The 13,214-nt window shown below is 38.0% G+C and overlaps 1 protein-coding gene across 16 annotated transcripts in view; it reads left to right on the forward strand.

The window, feature by feature from the left end:
* LOC139772825 (uncharacterized) overlaps positions 1 to 13,214 on the forward strand; it is an 84,156-nt gene that overhangs the window by 44,409 nt on the left and 26,533 nt on the right. For 13 of the 16 annotated variants that reach the window (XR_011718203.1, XR_011718205.1, XR_011718204.1 and 10 more), the window contains 13 exons: positions 399 to 504; positions 2,688 to 2,765; positions 5,432 to 5,656; positions 5,855 to 6,015; positions 6,089 to 6,300; positions 6,571 to 6,775; positions 8,326 to 8,515; positions 8,619 to 8,754; positions 8,822 to 9,152; positions 9,257 to 9,460; positions 10,398 to 10,639; positions 10,949 to 10,997; positions 11,390 to 11,617. Coding sequence is in view for 13 of the 16 variants with exons in the window: in XM_071706740.1 (XP_071562841.1) it covers positions 399 to 504; positions 2,688 to 2,765; positions 5,432 to 5,656; positions 5,855 to 6,015; positions 6,089 to 6,300; positions 6,571 to 6,775; positions 8,326 to 8,515; positions 8,619 to 8,754; positions 8,822 to 9,152; positions 9,257 to 9,460; positions 10,398 to 10,639; positions 10,949 to 10,997; positions 11,390 to 11,617 (2,367 nt within the window). In the remaining 3 variants the exon portion in view is untranslated. Of the gene's footprint in view, positions 1 to 398; positions 505 to 2,687; positions 2,766 to 3,691; positions 3,710 to 5,431; positions 5,657 to 5,854; positions 6,016 to 6,088; positions 6,301 to 6,570; positions 6,776 to 8,325; positions 8,516 to 8,618; positions 8,755 to 8,821; positions 9,153 to 9,256; positions 9,461 to 10,397; positions 10,640 to 10,948; positions 10,998 to 11,389; positions 11,618 to 13,214 lie in introns of all 16 variants that reach the window. The other 3 variants (XM_071706742.1, XM_071706745.1, XM_071706743.1) reach the window with 3 other exon arrangements.

A 13,214-nucleotide genomic window follows, 5' to 3' on the forward strand; every position in this document is an offset into this window, starting at 1 on the left:
ACGCGCGCTTTGTCAGGTATCAGTCAGAATAATATCGTCAAGTCGTCGCTTGCTTTCGAGTCTTTCGCGTTGATTTATTGGTAATTCTGTTGAAAATCAGACTCGGAATTCGTTTCATAATTACGTATTCCGTCGCGATATTATTTTTAAGCGATTCTGTATGCGCGTGGAATCTATCTAATCTGTTGTTTATACAATTCTGCTGGTAATTCGATAATTTTGCTATTTTGGTAGATTACACGAGGAACGCGAGATAGTAGCTGTATATGTGTTCTATAGCACTTAATATTCCGCGACGTATCGCAGAGCCAAACATTCGATTACTCTGCACATCGCGTTAATCAGATTAGATCATCCTCGGAAAATAAATTTAACGTTCATGGCGATGTGTTTTCTAGCGCCAACCATAACAGAGATGATTACGAAAGAACATTATCAACGTACAAACGCGGCCAATCTTAAGCCAGACAATGTAGACATCAACAGGCATCCTGTGCATGTCGGGTACGTAATATTTTATATCTACTTTTTTTTATCTCACTTTCAACTTTATTAATTAAAAGAAAGACATTTAAAATGACGAAATTTCATTAAAATACTGCAACATAAAATTTCAATAATTTTTGAAAGTAGATTAAATTATAACAATATAGCTATAGCATATGAAGGATTTTTAAGTATCGATAATCGTAATAATTTTTTCTGGTTTAATCTGAAAGAAAATATTCTCTTCCAATGATAATTGAGACATAAAAAGAGCATTAATTAGCGAGATCAAATTATAATTGCATGGTGTGCCGTGATGAGCGTATATAATATTAAAATTATAACATTACGACATGCTCAAAATTCGACGCATGTTGTTGATGATTTAATATCTACGGATTTGAATTTATTCGATAGTAAGGAGAGTGTCTTGTACATGTGTAAAATCGAAAACTCTATTTATATATACGAAGCTTCAAACGATTATTATTGCTCTGCGAAAACTGTCGTCATTAGTCTCAATTGTAAACAAAATTTCGTCTTTCGTCTTCTTATCCGATTTTAGAAGGTTTTAGAGGCTTTAGTATTCTTATCGTATAATAGCTATATCGTATAATAATTATCTCCTTCTATTTTAAATCGTGATAAATGATGTAGCATATAAGAAAATAATTTCTTAGTTGATTCTCGGTATCAAAATTTCGCTCAGTTTTACACGCAGCAACCTTTCTCTATTGTAAATTACGGGAATTTTTATGGATAAATATCGTTATCCAATATTACGAGAAATTTAATCCGCGATACTACGCGGCCTCGTACTCCGGTGTACATATCGCGATTGACGCTGGATTAGTACTACGAAACAATAATGATGTGTATTATAGTATGATATAGTTGTGTGTTGGTGAAAGTTTCCTGCTGTGATTAACCCTACTGGATTGGCCACCCAATAAATTACCCATTGCGTTAATTTTACTATCTTAATTTCTGATTGGTAATAAAACGAATCTCATAGTTACAAGAAATACGGTAATCGATTATTTTTGTTCACTTTTATTATTTTATTTTAGACATTGTTTCCTTAATTGAAATTATTTATCGATACAGTTATTAATAAAATCGTGATAAAACATTATGTGGAACAGTCGTATTTATAAAATAACATTAATGAAATATTAAATAAAAAAAACTTTGCACTTTGCGAATCTGGATGAGAATGTACACATGATCGTGCTCAACGTAAATGATTTCACGTTTGTTCCCACGTGGAGCTTAAAAATTCTAGAAATTTACGTCACTGTTATCAGCTCATGATCGTTGATAACCTGTGCCTAATATCCATATGCCATAATGGTCATTTGACTCAAGTCGCGTGCAATATTTGCATAATCTTTCAAGTTTGCATTGGGTTTACGGCGAAAGCACGTGGTATAAATTAACTCAGAACTACTCTAAGTAAAGACTTTCTCGGTGTAAATGTATCCGATTGTAGAAAGGAAACTGGTGTGGCACGTATATGAAATTCTAGTTGAGATATCTGGATGCTCACGAAATATACTCGTTCGCTCATTTCTTAAAATATATAAGCTAACTGGTTACTGTGAGATATACATAGAATAATTATGTAAGATTGTAACACGTAACAAAACGTGGTATCGAAACACGGATTTCCGCGGTAGTATAACGCTCATAATAAATTTTGCTACAATTTGTTTTACCTAATGTTCACGACAGGACTTGCGGTAGTTTACAGTCATTCAGCCAGACAAGAACGCTTGATGTTCTCGTTACAGCCTGCTTGTTCGTAGCGGAGTTCGATTACTTAGTGTTTAGCATGCTGTTTTTCACTCTTGGATGAACGATTCTTTGACCAATGTAATTTTATTTATCACTGGCGATTCTACTAACCGCCCGGTTTGAACAGAGTGAGGAATGTCCGCGACGATGGGAAATTTTCTCCTCTAGAAAATCTTGACCGTTGTTCCGCCTATCTATTTAACAATGACGCAACGTTCTTGATCGAGCCATTCCTGCACGTGGCACTGTGCGTTCGAAAGAAAAGCACAGAGCACTTCTCTAATGACTTAAAATGAATGCAGTGGCGACCGAAAAGGGTGCTATTTATACAAGCGAGATAGCATGAGCATGATAAGCGAGATTACTGATTCGGATAATCAAAATCGGTTTTGTTCTGAGAATAGCGAGTCCCTAGAGTCCCTATGCACCTCGCTGGCAGCGCTCAGTACCGCACCGAAGGGACAAGGAATGTGGAGGGACAGGTACACCATATATCCTTTACGTTATCTTCTTTTTCCTGCCGATATAAATTTTGCATAATGGCGCAAAACACAGTTATTAGCGACGATAAACATATTAATGATACCTGTAAAAGAAGGAAAGTTCGATTTATTATTTAAAAATAATAGCACAGTTACAGCAGTCTGTCCGAAGAGGGAGGAAAGTTAAGCATGCTATAATATTTATAAGAGAAAGAATCGTTCTTCCAACAAATTGTTGATTAGTAGAAAGTAGGAGGTTTCAACGTTGCAACAGCTGCCGCTGGATGTTTTTCTCTCATATAGTTAATTTAAGTTGAATTACTTCGCGCGGACGAAATCTGTTTCGCACTAATTAGGTCGATAATAATTTCGAAGTGATGCACTTCTCAATTGGAAAAGATTTAAATTGACTCAAATTCTCAGTGTACAGTTCGAAATTAAACAGATTTCGGAGCGTCATTACATTTTAAGTTTCTTCCGCGAGGTATGTCTTCTTTTCGCAGAGTGTGAGTGTGTTGCGTATCTTTTTCTCTCTACTATAATACATAATTATTATTGTTACTTCTTGTTTCGTAGTCGTATACAATAGAAAAGTGGCTTGCGTGTGATGAGTGCACTTTACGAAGTGATCAGCAACAATCATCATCATCATCATCATCATCATTATCACGAACAGGAGCACATTTTACGAAAGGGAAACAAAAAAAAGATAAAAAAACAAAAAAAATCAGACGTGTCGTGCTGATTGTGAATTTGATTTAACGAACGAAAATTCTGTAAAATTGTGCTGATATTAGGATACTCATTAGCGATATATCATCTCTCTATTATGCCATCTCATCATCATGTTTATGAACGAATGGATACTAACGCGTTTTTTATTTTGTTCCCGATCCTCTCTGTTATTTTATTTGCGCTACTCGCAGAATTCCACAGTGGAGAAAGTAAGTGATCTTCTCTCATCAATCTTAGCTTCTGCAATTTGCCGTGTACATATATCACATCCTCCTTCGATTTTCTTTCGATTATTCTTTCTTCCATCGTTATACACAGCCTATATCTGTTGCCGCACAACCCCCTGTAGTCGCTGACTCTTATTATTCTTAGAAACATCGTACATCGCTCAGCGAACGCAGCTCGTTTAACGATCAAAGGATGATTCATAAAATAAATTTGATCTCTCGAGAAATCAGTAAAATTTAACGCGAAGAAATACGCGATGAATGAAACGGCAGGCACGCGCATCTTGCAGTTATCTCGATTTTTCCATGTTACTCTCGGCGGTGAATTTATTCAGTAGAAACATACGTAAGCGCGGTTTACAGGCGTCGACGAATCTATTAAATTTAAAATGAAAAAAGAAAGAACGAGGAAACAAATTAACTGCGGCTACTCTTTAATAACTGCGCACTCGAACGACCGCACTGATCGACGCCGAGTGTCAATATCGCGAGAAACGTCCTTGCTGAGTTTATGTTCGCTGCGCGATGTGCATTACACAATTCTCCTGTGAATAATTCACAGGCGGATCAGTGGGTCTCTCAGCGCCGGCATCAGCTACATGCTAAAGAATGCGGGTAGTTGAGAGCGACTGAATAGAACCAATTCGTTTGAATCGAGTTAGACGACACTTTCGTTGCCTTCAATGTCGGTAGTTTGGCGCTTACGGCTGTATCACATTCATTCGACAGACGTCTCACGTAGGATTACCCATAGATTTGATCTACTTAGCCGTTTTATTTATCTCTTATTTTGCCACATATACACACACTCATATACACCCATACACACACCTCGTGCAACCCGTTATCATCTCGTAGAAATGTCCACGCAGATAGCTGGACCTGTATATATAGCTGTTTTATTTATCTCTTATTTTGCCGTACACCTCATTGTCGTATAATCTTATCCACATTACATTGAGCCAAAGTAATTACATTTACGCACAACAATTAAGTGTCGATAGAACGTAGTACGAATTATCTCACTGTCACCGTAGGAAAGACACGTCACAGCTGATAATGTCATGGTGTTAACGCGCTCGAAGCGCATATTGTGTCTAAATTTTAACAATAATCTCATATATGAGATCGTCATAATCTCCGATTCACGGATATCACGCTTATAGTACAATTTCTCGAGAATTATGCTTTCCAGCTTTGCGCACTTTTCGCAACAGTTAATTCGCGTCAGCGAATTATACAGTGCATTGTGACTGATATTAATGTTAGAATTATTCACGTATATAAGTTCGAATTTTAATTTTCTACCATGGTATCCTTTTATTGCGAGTTCCGTGAAATTTTGGTCTAACGTTGATATAACAATTCAAAATTATATTCTGTGATATTTTTTTATATCGTCCACTGCGGGGTTTTTCAGAATGCATATGTTATATGACAAACTCATTCTATTTTCGTACGAGAATTAACGTAAATTTCTGTAAACTGTTTGATGGTTCGACAAAGCGATATCGCGCGTGTTTGAAAGTAATGTCGAGGACACACGTATTTTGGGTACCTAAAATAGACATTGACTGTGCATCTTTTGTAAGCAGCCTCCACATATATAATGCAATTTTTTATTGCAATTTTTTGTAATATCCTGGACGATCCCACGCGACGTGTCGTAAGCCCGAACGTAACACGCTCTCAAAATCTCCCCAGCTTCCTGGTTTCCTTCTTGGTGGACGCGAGAGGCGGTGCGATGCGCGGTTGCAGGCACAGTGGCGTCCGCGTGATTGTTCCACCGCGTAAGGCCGCGATGCCTATGCGCGTCACGTGCAGATACCTGAGGAGAGACAAATTGGCCAACCCGCCGCCCTTGATGGAGGGAGAAGCGTTGGCCAGCCGCATCCTCGAATTGGGTCCTGTGGGTGCGAAATTCCTGGGGTACGTTCCTCAAACATCTTTCACGATTTTATTTTTCCATTCCAACTGCGGTCGGAAGTATACACGCTTATTGCGTTTTTTCGGACTAACGATAAGTGTAAAGTAAACTGAAGAGACTTTTTGGAATAATACTTTATTACGCAGTTGCTTCTGGCGACAGAACTTCCTTAAACGTTAAGAATTTTTTTTCGTGTGCAGCCCCGTTATCATAGAGGTGCCACATTTCGCGTCGCTGCGCGGAAAGGAACGGGAAATAGTGATTCTACGATCGGACAACGGAGAGACTTGGCGCGAGCACACCTTGGAAGCCAGCGAGGAGGCTGTCCAGGATGTGCTTAACGAGAGCTTTGAGGGAGAAGGTATGATTCAAGCAACTTCTTTTTCGCGATTCTAGAATGATATGGCAATCACTGAGCTGATGTACCTTTTCAGAGCTAAGCCAGCTAGAGGATCTCCAGACGTCTCGTATCGTGAGGATACTCACCGTAGATTTCCCACATTACTTCGCGGTGGTATCTCGCATCCGACAAGAGGTCCACGCGGTTGGTCCCGAGGGCGGCACCGTGTCGTCATCCGCTGTACCACAAGTACAAGCTGTCTTCCCGCAAGCGGCCCTTACTAAGAAAATCAGAGTCGGTCTGCAGGTATTTCTTCGTTTCCCTTCATTAATTAAATATGTTTATTCACTCATCTGCATCTTTAGCATTTAAACATGATTAATTACTCACGATAGGCGAAGGAATTGGTCATTTAAATCTCCAAAAATCGCCTATGTTTTTGTAAATTAAGAAATTGAAACCTTTGATATAAAAAGTAAAAATAAATAATTTAATATACGTAATATAATTCTTCAGAGGTACATCTTTCCATAAGTTATTTATTGTATTCAATAAAGTTATTGTTACATATTACAGGCACATCCTATACCGGCGGATCTCGTGGCCAAGTTACTCGGAAACAGAGTAGCCGTGTCGCCGATCGTTACCGTCGAGCCGAGACGAAGGAAGTTCCACAAGCCGATAACTTTAACTATTCCAGTACCACAGGCGGCCAATAAAGGCATGATCAATCAGTATTCCGGAGACGCGCCGACTTTGAGACTCCTGTGCAGCATAACTGGTAATATATGCTTGCACGTAACATTGTAGAGCAGCGTACCGTCTTACTGGAGAATCTCTTACCGATATAAACAGCTGGAACTAATATTATACGCATATACCTTTGGCGTATATATATATATATACGCTCTTGCCGAACTTACGTTATTACGCATTCGGATATCGGTTTACTGTAGTTTAGCAGGCATGAAACGCAGTCGGTAGGCTATATCGTCTGTTCTCAGGTCACTCGGAACTGCGAACCAAGTATCGTACGTTGCACGAAAAGATTGCTTAAATGGTAGCAGCACTTTTGCAACTCGTTTATGTTTAGTATGGTAAACAGTCTGTACGATTCGTGACTTGCACCAGCGTGTAAAGATGTTCCAGTGTGAAATTTTCAATCAAATGGAGAAAATCGATTTATGTATGTGAATGTTGGGAGATATGTCGTATGTTTTGTCGTAAATGATTTTTTTTGTCGTCTATCGTATTATCGAGAAATGATTTCTTTTGTCGTCTGTCGTATTATCGAGAAATGTCCCGAAGACTTTCGGATAGAGATTTAAAAGGGAGATGGTAGCTGCATGTTTCTTAGAAACATTTCGTTGAGTATCATTATTGTATACATATCTTGTTGTGATTCATTGTTAATGCTTGCATATTGTTAGGATTGAGTCATTTAGGTATGGATTATCAATTAAAGTAGATAACATTTTACTATATCTAGCCCATTGTTAAGAGTTAACTTCAAAGTTTTTGTTTCAGCACATTCGTTTGTCTGGTAATCGCTTTAATATATTAGTAATTTGTGATTTATATGAAATTGTACTCATGATATACATATACATACATATATTATATATATATGTATATATCAAGTATATGGATTATATAATTGTCCTCTGTAATACCCAATCATATAATCTAAAAAGATTTATGTCATTATAACAATGTTACATACAATATTACACTGAATACTATCACATTTAGTTTATTTTAGCTGTAATCTGTTGAGAATATATTTCAAGTATTACAGTATTTCTACAGTATACCCCTAAAATCAAAAGATATACATATAATTGTTTCTGTCTTCTTATCTGTCTTTTAATTTAATGTTACTTTAATCACTTTTTTCATAAAATGACACATATTGATTATTATTTTGTGATATCATTTCTATTTATCACAATTATCTTACATCCATACACCTACGATTGCTTTTTACACATTTCGTATATAGCGCTGCCTCTTGATTTTGCAAGCATTATCATTCGGTCGCCATGTACCTACTTTTTATTACACTCAAACATTGATAAAAAGCACCTAACAACAACGCACTCACAGCGACCGTTTTTAAATGCAAAATTTCCTCGGGTTAATAATTATCGATTAATATACCCAGTATTATTTTTACTCATAGAAACTGATTTATATCCGAATTGTTAATTGCCCGTATTTAATCTCGGTCGTGCGAAAATATACCACACATATTTCACTTTTGTCACCTGCGAATTTGCAACACGGACATATTTTAATAATGTTATTGGACTTGGCATGTATGTCGTTCAGGGGGTCAGACTCGGGCAGTCTGGGAGGACGTCACAGGCTCGACGCCGTTGACCTTTGTGAAAGATTGCGTTTCCTTCACCACCACAGTTTCCGCCCGTTTCTGGTTAATGGACTGCCGTAATATTTCCGAGGCCACGAAAATGGCCACGGAACTCTACACGCACGCGACACATGTGCCCTTCATGGCTAAGTACGTTTCGACTGATGTAACGTGACACATGGATTTTTAGTGATAAATTACACAGGTGCAAATTATACAGGAAGAAACTATTTTAATGTTTATTTTATGATAGGTTCGTAGTGTTTGCGAAACGGGTGGATCCATTGGAAGCGAGACTACGTGTGTTCTGTATGACGGACGACAAAGAGGACAAAACTTTAGAGCATCAGGAACATTTTACAGAAGTCGCAAAAAGTCGAGACGTCGAGGTAACTGTCGGCAATAAAAATGCAGATTGCCGTCAAAGTGTTCATTAAATCTTACTCAATGCTACAGGTTCTCGAAGGAAAAACGCAATACATGGAATTTTCGGGAAATCTCGTACCCGTTCTGAAGACCGGTGAACAGCTGCAACTACCGTTCAGAGCTTTCAAGGAAAATAGGGTCCCATTCACAGCGAGAATAAAGGATCCGGATGCCGCGGATATGATGGGTCGAATCATGTTTATGAGCGAGCCTAAGGTTCCGAGAGGTGAACTACCACAAACGCCGATCTGCACGCTAAACATTTTGCTACCGGAGAAGATTTCTCCGGATACTGCGGTCTCCGAGCTCGATTTATTGGAATTGTCGAAGAACTACAGTTTCCTACGCGATGGTGGAATAAGTACGTGAATATTAATATGTGATATAATGAAATGAAAATTAATTACTAACGACACATGCTACCAAAGTTTTCTATATTTTACGAAAAACGAATATTGTTTTCAGGCAGACCAGATGCTATACACAGAGCGACTATCCGTTTAACAGACATCGCTAATCTATTGGATAAAGATTGGGAACCACTAGCGGAAGAGTTGAATATTCCACCCAACGACGTGGCCCTAATAAAACAAGAATATCCTGACAAACCCGCGCAACAGGCCGCTGCCATGTTCAAAATCTGGCAAAACAGTGGAAACAAAGCCACAGGTGAGTCCGCGGGCATTACGCAATTTATTTATCTTTAAATCACCGGACTGGCGTAACGTGTTAATTTTCGATGAATGAGAGTTGCGGGTAGCTGCCTTGGTAACCTTTAAAAAACCTGTTTGCTGGCAAGGTCAATTAATTAGACACGCGCGCTATAGTTGAGTCAGGCGTGAGGAATCTCTCCTAGCAACGTAGATATGTGATGATCTCATCACTGTGCATTATTATGCCTGACATAAGTCTACACGCTTCGTTCCCTCTCCTTCCTTCCCGCTAATGGCATTGACTCGCACATAACTCGCGATGTTTCTGCAATCGGTAGAAATAACAAGCGGTCGTGATTCCGCAGTATGTGATCGGCAGTCGCGCAGTTAAAGTGATTAAAATCTGAGTGTCCTCTGCAGCTTCTTTATTTGTACCGGTTTTACAAATCGCCGAATTATTTGTATCTCTGAATCTGTATTACCGAGATTATTTAATATCCCGACATTCCTGCGATAAAGTAATACATTTTTTCAAGACCGCTGTTTCCTTAGATTTTAATTAATTTAATTCTAACGAAGAAAAATATAGAAAAGAAAACGATGTTCATATCTTTATATCAAGAATATGAAAATCAGAATTATTACACGAGCGAGCTTTTGTTAATATTTCGGAGACATCCTTGCTTACGTCCACAATGTGCAATACATTCAGGTCTGTGCAAAATCAAAAGAAAGCGAATAAAAATATTATTAGTCATAAATTTTGACGATGTGAATATCGATAATGTATTCTTGCTTTTAAAACCTATTGATACTCATGATATTTAAAGAATATATAGAACAGTTTTAAATATTAAATGTATTATAATAAATGTTTATAATATATTGAATTTTCCACTTTTATCTATTCACATTAATATATTGAAATATCACGGGTCGTTCTTAATTTGTAGGAAACACGTTAGAAAAGGCTCTCAATAAAATCGGGCGAGAAGATATAGTGAACAAATGTATCTTCAACGTCGAGTTAGTGACTGACGACGTTGAAAAAGCTGTAGCGAGAGTCAGATTGGATCAGCCAGGATTTGATTCATTGAAGGAGGAATTGGGGCCGTCGAGAAACACGTCACTTCGCCGTGATGCAACTATGGATCCTAAGATGGACCCTGATTACGAAGAGCCCGATAGAATGAAGGTGCGCATCTTATGCAAATCTGGAAGAATTTACATGCATAATTGTAATGTAATTCAAGTCAACATGTGACAAAGCAAAAGATGCTATTTTATCGCTTGACCTTAGTCTTGTTATCTAGCGAGCGCTATTATTGAGCGCAATTGAAGAAGATACGATCCTTCCACTTTATATCTCATAATAACTCTTTTATGTATGCTACAACAGTTAAAAGGCTTATACGTAACAGTAATTTACTCAAATAGCTACTTCTCCATGAGCGTGGGATTCTTATAATCGCCAAGATAAAACGCAATTCTCTCTTTGTTCTAGGACTCTGAATCAATCGAGGATCTTAGTATCACTGGCGCACGCGATAAACGTAAGTGTAACAGCAATATCTATAAACTTAATTTCATTATTACTCGCTCTTGCATTGCGTTTTAACATTATATTATATACAATTTGTCAGAAATAATTCAATATTATACATTTTCTCTTCCATTATACTACAATACATACTGCAATAAAAAATGTGACGTCACGGCTCACAATACTTGAATGATGCACGCCACGCCACAACGCGTGTTATTAGTTGTGTCAAATACACAGAAACGAACACTTTTACTCGTGCTTACCTAGAAAACGTATTAGTCAACGCTTTGCCGGGCAATCTTACTGCGGCCACGTATATCCGTTACATTTGTCATGCAACGTTTCACATCAGCTCGTGTTACCTATGTGTCTCGTTTACGCATTTTCTGCACTTCACAGCCAAAGAGCACATCACAATCACAAACGGCACTGTATTCAACGGAACCTCGACCCCCATCAAAGACAAATACGCGAGCGACGAGAAAGAGCTCGGCGACATGATGGCTGATTACCTTGAGCACAAATGCCACACGACCGACACGATGAGCAAAAAGTCGCGTGACGAACTGGACGATCCGGAGACAAAACGCCAGAAAGCGATCGCCGACGCCAACAAGATAGTCTCTGGTAAGTGAGCTTGAAAGCGATTTGAATGAATGGTGGGTTGAGGGGCCGTGCTTACTACTACTGGCAAAGAAAACCGGCAGCCGTTAATCGAGTTTTAGCGGAGCTACGTCGCCAAATGCGGAACTATGCATTCTTACATACATAATTACTTAAAATTCAGCAGCATGATTGGATTAATGCTGCGGGCGCACGCTTGATCCTAAGGGGATCGACTTACTCGTATTAACCATCTGTCGACGAACTGCGTTTCGACGGACTCGCTATAGACCTCGCTAGATCGGAGATACACTTTTTTTTAGTGATATCGTGTTCATAGTTATGAAATGTACTCGCTTAAAAGACTTTCGAACAATGCACGAGATGTACAATTATATTTCTCGAATAGCTTTATACATTTCTTTGCGCGTGTTTGGCATTATTCTCTTCTCTCTTAATAATACTATTTTTCGGTGAATCTTCTTATATATTCTTATGGACGTTTGTTTCTTCATTTGTGATAAATGATACGTATCACCGTTATGCAGTTATGTCGTAACAAATGCACACGTAATTACTTATTTAATTATATTGGCGTATAGAAATTATATGCCAAGACCGTAGTTTTTAAGTAGATATACCTCAATCCTAATCTATTTTGTACATTGAATTTTCACTTGTGACTTGTTATCGTCGTTTATGAAGCAAGCTTTAATTTTTACGTAAGTATTCAATCAACAATGTGCACGATCTTATTTCAGCGAAACGTTGCGGTCGAATAAACGCTAATACATGAATAAGGAATACTATAATTGTTATAATGATTCTGGACACGATTCACGTCAATGCATAAAATTTATCTCAGCTTAATAAAGAAACACTGTACGTTTTGCAGAGCGCAAATAACGTACGTGAGCACTAAACATTTGTCTCTAAGCCGTTCACTCACAGGTTCTGGAAGCCAATGCGGATCTCTTCGGAATTTTACCAGCTTGCTTTTACTTTAATATATAACGGATTATTTTATCTCGGCCTATCTCAAGCAGCTATTACTTATATATTTATACAATAATTTTTATACCTCATTTAATCATTCCCACTAATATCCTTAATACTCCGCGAACACTTTTAGATTAATTTGTTTCAGCAAGGTTTCGCTGCAATTATTTGGCGTTGCATGAATGGCCAATATATGTGTGGCCCAATTGTGTGCGCGCACGGAGCAGCTGTCATTAGAAAAGATCACTAGACGTTGTCGCGTAGGCCATCAGAATATCGTTCCGTTTGCCTATAGCTCATAGATTAAAAGTTGCTAAAGTCATCACTAATAGCAGTTGACTGTTGTTTCTACTTAAAACAGTAATCAAGAGTTCTTTGTGAAGCTGTGAATATACTACTGAATATATACTACTGTTGTTTATATTCTCTAACAGCTTCATTTTGATATCTTCAGCATTCGTTCCATAGTTTATGTTGTACTAATCGAAATACTCTCCCGAGATACAAAGTTGCAAGCTACTGAGAACGTTTCAATGAAATTTATTATAAAAGTCAAAGAGTATGTATGTATAGTTGCACCACGTATATTAATTGTTGGTAGCAATTGATGTTACTTCTCCTT

The sequence above is a fragment of the Temnothorax nylanderi genome, unplaced genomic scaffold (genome assembly GCF_030848795.1).
Source record: "Temnothorax nylanderi isolate EJ_2023f unplaced genomic scaffold, tnyl_v1.0 TNYL_tig0054_pilon, whole genome shotgun sequence".
Lineage (NCBI taxonomy): Eukaryota > Metazoa > Arthropoda > Insecta > Hymenoptera > Formicidae > Temnothorax > Temnothorax nylanderi.